The sequence below is a fragment of the Mus pahari genome, chromosome 23, assembly GCF_900095145.1.
Source record: "Mus pahari chromosome 23, PAHARI_EIJ_v1.1, whole genome shotgun sequence".
NCBI lineage: Eukaryota > Metazoa > Chordata > Mammalia > Rodentia > Muridae > Mus > Mus pahari.
The window spans coordinates 41145055-41151827 of NC_034612.1; the positions used below are offsets into that span (position 1 = coordinate 41145055).

Here is a 6773-nt window from a genome sequence, read left to right on the forward strand (position 1 = left end):
TTCATTGTTTTTAATAGCTGTATAGTACTTTATTGTGTAAATGTACCACAGTTTCTGTATCCATTCCTCTATTGAGGGACATCTGGGTTCTTTCCAGATTCTGGCTATTATAAATAAGGCTGCTATGAACATAGTGGAGCATGTGTCCTTATTATATGTTGGAGCATCTTTTGGGTATATGCCCAGGAGTGGTATTGCTGGATCTTCCAGCAGAACTAGGTTCAATTTTCTGAGGAACCACCAAGCTGATTTCCAGAGCTTTTTTCTTCCTACTTTTTAAAATTGTTTTTGTGTGCATACAGAATAACCGAGTTCCTTCCTTACGAGATTTTGTTCAGGTGTGTGTGTGGATTTCACTGTAGATTGCTTTCATTCACTTCTGCCTCTGCCCTCCCTCATCCCCCCCCCTCCCTCTTGATAGACCTCCTCCTCCTCCCTTCCTTCCCCTCCTCGTTCTCCTCACAGATTATCCTAGTCTTTCTTGTCACATTTACACTTTGCTAATCATTTAGTTTTCTTGAGAATTTCATGCACGAGTACTGTGTTTGTATTATTTATGTCCCTCCTTCTTCCTTCCCCTGCTAACGCCTCTGTGCCCCCAATTCCCTCTCAAATTCTATGACTTCTCCTTTGTTTATGATTGTTATACACACACACACACACACACCATGCATACCACACACACACACACACACAAAACATAGACCACACACACACCACACTCATACCACACATACCACACACACATACCACACACATACATACCATATACACCACACACACACACACACACACACACTACTCATATCACACACACACACCACACATACCACACACACATCCACACCACACACATACATACCACACACACATACCACACACATACATACCATATACACACCACACACACACACACACACACACACACCACTTATATCACACATGCACCACACATACCACACACACATCCACACCACACACATACATACCACACACATAAATACCACACACACACACACACACACACACACACACACCCTGTCAAGTCCATTTAATGTTGCTGGTATGTACCTGTATGTACCACTTGGAACTGGATAACCCATCACTGATTCTCAGTGATTCTCAGTCTGAGAGCAGACTGATTTGTGTGAGATTTTTCCCACTGGTGTTGGCATGTCAGCTGATGGTGTTACTGTGCAGGTCTTGTTTAAGCAGCCAGATTTCTTGTGTATAGCTTTCCTATCATGTCTAGGACAATGATCACAGGATGGAACTTCTATACCTAAGACAGTGGGATAATAATAAAGGAGAGCACAGATAGATTTACCATCCAGAGTATCCAGAGTACCAGAACACCTCTGGCCTCATACATGTATGTGTATATATATATATATATATATATGTATGTGTGTATATGTGGTGTGTGTATATATGTGTGTGTATATATATGTATGTGTGTATATACGTGTGTATATGTGTGCATGTGTGTATATGTATGTATATGTGTGTATATGTATGTGTGTACATGTGTATGTATGTATGTATATGTGTGTATATGTGTATGTATATATGTATGTATGTATATATATATGTGCATATGTGTCTATATATGTATGTGTGTATGTATGTGTATATGTGTATGTATGCATATGTATGTGTGTATATGTGTATATGCATGTATATATGTGTATATGTATACATGTATGTGTATATGTATACATGTATGTGTGTATATGCATTTATGTGTGCATGTATGTATAAGGACATTTCTTGTTTATTCCTTTCTCTCCTTTACCTTCTCTTGTTTTCCAGTCTCCTCAATTTAGATCTCTTCCTCAGCACTCATAATCTTATAATTACTGATTTCATGTCCTTGTGAGCAGGCACGTGTGTATGCTGGGAGTTTGCTGAAGTGAAGAATGAAAGGATGCCGATTGCAGGAAAATGGATCCAACTGAGACTCAAGACAAGGACTGTACATTTTCTCTTACGGCTCATATGTTACACACACACACACACACACACACACACACACAGCATGTACATGTGCCTTTCTTTATGTCCAGTTTTGTCATCCTTTGATCTATTGGTAGATATCTCATATCTGTCATGAATGGTACAGCTGCCCCTACAGCCATTTTAACTGCGTGTGTTGTGTGCACTTGCCTATCTGTTCTGGTGTAAAGCCTTTCCCAGTGAAAGCTGATGAGTCTCAAGTGTTGATGAACGGTATCCAGGCTTTTCATTATCCGCCAAGGCTGTGTAAAAAAGGCTGGGTTGTGTGTAAAGTATTCCAGTCAACCCTCTCCTGCCCTTTCCTTTTCTCTAGCCTACGTGTTGGACGGCATCAACCTTTGTGGCTACTTTGCATATTCTCTTAGTGATCGTTCAGCTCCCAAGTCTGGCTTTTATCGATATGCTGCGAATCAGTTCGAGCCCAAACCATCTATGAAACATTACAGGAAAATTATTGACAACAATGGCTTCCTGGGTTCTGGAACGCTGGGAAGGTTTTGTCCGGAAGAATACACTGGGTGCACCGAATGTGGGTTTTTTCAAACCCGGAAGTCTTTGCTGGTCTTCATCTCGTTTCTTGTTTTTACTTTTATTATTTCTCTTGCTCTCATTTTCCACTACTCCAAGAAAGGCCAGAGAAGTTATAAGTAGAGTGAACGTCTGCCTGGCCATTCGCTTTGGGATCAAGAAGCACGGGCCGCCACCGTCAGCCGTTTGCACCTCTCGGGGTTGTGAGCCGCATTCCTCACATTTGGATTCTAGAAAACCTTTTTGTCATGGATGGTAGAAGTTTTAAACAGGAATTGGTGAGAATAAAATATTGCAGGGTGAATGGTATCTGAATCTGCTCTCTTCGGTGGCAATTACGGAATTATCCTCACCACAGTATCTACAGTGCCTCTGAATGGAAGGCAGGGAATACGGTAGTGATAACAGTGCCAAGCAGACAGAAGTTTGAAGAACAACTTTAGGGACTTGTTTACCCATGACCATTTTTAAATTCACGCCTTTTGGGGAGTAATGCTCTCTCAATTACCATCTTAACACCTGGACTTTACCTGATCCAGTTTTACAAGGTGAAGTAGAAAAATATCCAGTAAAGGTGGCCAAGAGCCCGAGGCCAGCGCAGCCCATTAAAAAACACTATTCCTACCAAATGCTGCTAATGTCAACTTACGAATACACTTAGAAAGCACATTATGGACATTTATATTCTTGTGAATGTTTTTGAGGTGTGCCCTAAACCCCAGATCCTTGAGGGCTTTCTCTTACCGACTTTCAGTTCAGAGCATGCGCATTGGTGATTCTTCCCCAGCCCCTTCCCTTTTCCCTCTTGCTCCGCCCCTCCTACCCCCACCCCCCACCTCGCTCCGCCCCACTTGCTCCAGCCCAAAGTTTTGTTTTGTTTTTTTTTGTTTTTGTTTTTGTTTTTGTTTTTGTATGTTTCTCATTACGGAAGGTTGTGAGGCACCATGTGGTTGCTGGGATTTGAACTCATGACCTCCAGAAGAGCAGTCATGCTCTTAACCAGCCCACGTTGAAGATTCTTTTGATAAATGTTCACAAAAAATAAAGATGAGCCCTGAGCTGCTGGCCTCTTCGGAAGCGGAAACCGTATTACAACGCACTGCATCGGTTTGAGAAAAGAAGGGATTCTTTTTTTTTTTTTTTTTTTTTAAAAAAAGAGCAACCTGAGTGATTTGATTGAACATCCTTTTATCTTTGACCAGACCTTGGAATGAATGCAGCGACCTTTCCCACAGGAAGAAGGAGGAGCTCTCAGTCAAAGTGTAAAGAATGCCTCTTCAGAATATGCTGTCAATGCTTGGATGCCGTGATGTTCAACTTTCTTAGCCGATCCGACAGCACTTCAGTATGACCACACTGGGAACCTGTCCTGGTGGCCGCCGAGATCTACCGTGTGCTTCTGAACCTGCGAAGGCCCTCTTTGAGCTCTTAACACCAACCATGCTACTGACTTCTGTAGAAAGGGCTAATTACGTCTTCCCCTTCTACACCCAATACCCTAAGTCTTACTGACTCCCGGGGGAAGCCTCTGTGTTACAGCTGAGCGGTCTTATTGATAAGCAGATACCAGATCAGGCAAGATAAATCCGTCATAGCAGGCATGGCTACCCTGGCTGGCACAGGGTCACAGCGCACAGCTCATCACCCTGTTATTCTCCATCTTGCGATGTGGTGTGGTTTTCCTCATGAATGATCAGCTTTTGCTGTGGCATTCTTTATACATCTGGACTTATTATTGAAATCAAATGCTATAGGATCAATAGTTTATTTTATGCCTATTTTTCTTGATTGCAGAGTAATATATATTAATTGTAAAAAATTTAAGAAACAAAAAACTGTATGTATAGAAAAAATTATCTATAATATAATACAGAGATGCTGCTGACAGTTCCTATGTGTCGTATTTTGTGTACTGATATCATGTGATATGTAGGCATATATCTTCTTTATTCATTTTTGTTGAAGTAATTTTTCTGTCATTAGTCTTCGAGAGCAAAACTTTAATAGCTATGGAGAATATTGCTGGAACAGCTCAAAACTGTTTTCTTTGTTGAGCCAATTTCCCATTAATTAGTTCAATAATAAATATCATTTAGAAATAATTTTCTTGCTGTATCATTTACTCTTCTTACTCTGGGAATGTAAAAGAGAAGTACTTCTGTTTCTTGAGGAAGAATTATAAGCAATCTTTGTGTGTTTTTACCTTCTACCATAATTATGTGTCTGTGGATTGGTAATGAATTTTTTTTTTAATGGTAGGGTTGGTAGTTTGTGCTTATAATCTAGTACTTGGAAGGCTGAGACAGGAGGATAACTGGGAAGTCAAGGCCAGCCTGGGCTATAGACTCTGTTTTGTTTTGCTTTTTAAGTAACAAAACAAAGAGTATTATCACGTTAGCTAGGGTGACCAGAGCAATAGGGTCATTCAGATGGTCACAGGAGCTGAGAGAGACGAGCGAACAACACAGACAAAAAGCCAAAGAGAACAGTACGAGAATGGCAAAGTGCTAGGAACAGACATCGGGAAGCCCACCAGCTCAATGAGCATCATGGGAACTTCGTGTCCAGTAGAACTTCAGAGACCTCCAGCCATTGGCTAGACGGAGGAGACGGGGCTTCTTGTGCCAGACTCGGGGACTGGGGTAGGCATAGAGGGTCTAGGGGGCGGGGCTTTTGACTAGTGGGGTTGCCTTTGTTGTCTACTGTAACGTCTGAGTACGTTCAACTAGACAACTCATAAAGAATGGACGTTTATTTAGGTCAAAGATGTAGCCCAGACCTGTTGCTATACAACCCGGTGAGGATTATCACACGGCAAGACAGAACAAGCTCGTCAGCACTCGCTTCCTTATAGAGCCACCATCTTCCTGACCCCATCTAATTCAAATGATCTCTAAAGACCAAATCTCATTAATGTATCTTTGGAGATTAAGAGTTCAATATGTAAATTCCCAGGGAGACCCTCAACACTGAGGGAAAGATAAACCAATCCACCTCTCCCTTCTACAGTTCCTCTATACCTACAGAATAACTCACATCTAGTTCCTCCCAACAAGGCTAAACAGTTGGTGGAACGTATCCTTTAAAGACCGATACGTGGATCGTTGCTTTTCTCAATGCTGTGATCAAAGACCTGACCAGAAACAACTTGAGGGTGGGGCGGGTTTACTCTGGCTTAAGATTCAAGGAGATAGAGTCCATCAAAGCAAGTGAAATGTGACAACTGCTTCAGTCAGGCAACAGAGAGAGGACAAGCATAGGATGAGGCTTTCCAAACTCAAGGCTTGCCCCTAGTAACTCACTTCAACCTCCTAACAGGAGCAAAACCTCTCAAAACCGTACCATCAACGGGAGACCAAGAGGGAAGCTTTGGCATCGAAACCACTACATTCTTCTACCCATGGTTCCCATAGACTCATGGCCATCTCATGGCACAAAGTATATTCATTCTAAGTTCAAAAGTTCTTTATTGTCCTTTTTTATTTTCAGATTTTATTTCTATTTTATGTGTAAGTGTTTTGCCTGCATGTATGTCTGTGCACTACATGCATGCAGTGCCCACAGAGGCCAGAAGAGGGTGTCGGATCCTCTGGAACTGGAGTTAAAGATGGCTGTGAGCCATACCATGTGGGTGCTGAGAATCAAATCAGGGTCCTCTGGAAGAGCATTCTGTGAACTTAACCACTAAGCTGGCTCTCCAGCAACTCCCACCTCACCCCACCTCCATCCCCACCCCCCACCCCCACCCCCACTATCTTTAAAAGCCCCAATACTGATCAGAGGTCTAAAGTCTCAGGCTGAGGAGATGGCTTCTCTCCTAAAGTTGTCTTTTGGGGATGGGGGGCGTGGCTTTGTTTCATCACAGTGATGAAAAGTGTCTGACATAATTTTTCTAGACTAATCCCACGTACTCTTAACATGTTTCAGATTTGTTGATAACTCAATATGTAGAGCTCAATGTTGGAAAAACAAAGTCTGTTACCATCAGGATGATTTATTTACCCTGACACATCAGTTAATTTTTGTGACTTTTCATAGACATGTTCAGACAGATTCCTTTAGTAAAATTGAAAAGAAAACTCAATTCTTATATTTACTTTATGAGACTAAGTTATTTTGTTGCATTATTTTGTTTAATGATACAAATTTTTTTATGGGTAGAATCCGGAAAGGCCATTTGGCAGAAGATCCATCCATATTTGTGTCTTGTACCATCTGCTCTTTTGAAA

General features: G+C 41.6%; 1 protein-coding gene across 3 annotated transcripts in view; it reads left to right on the forward strand.

Moving 5' to 3' along the window:
- Positions 1-6080, forward strand: part of Kl (klotho) — a 44450-nt gene extending 38370 nt beyond the window's left edge. The window contains exon 5 of one of the 3 annotated variants that reach the window (XM_029533799.1): positions 3747-6080. In XM_029533799.1, coding sequence (XP_029389659.1) covers positions 3747-3895 — 149 coding nt within the window. In that variant the 3' untranslated portion in view covers positions 3896-6080. Of the gene's footprint in view, positions 1-1883; positions 2310-2329; positions 3375-3746 lie in introns of those variants that run through there. The other 2 variants (XM_021187224.2, XM_029533798.1) reach the window with 2 other exon arrangements.
- The last annotated feature ends 693 nt before the right edge of the window (positions 6081-6773 follow it).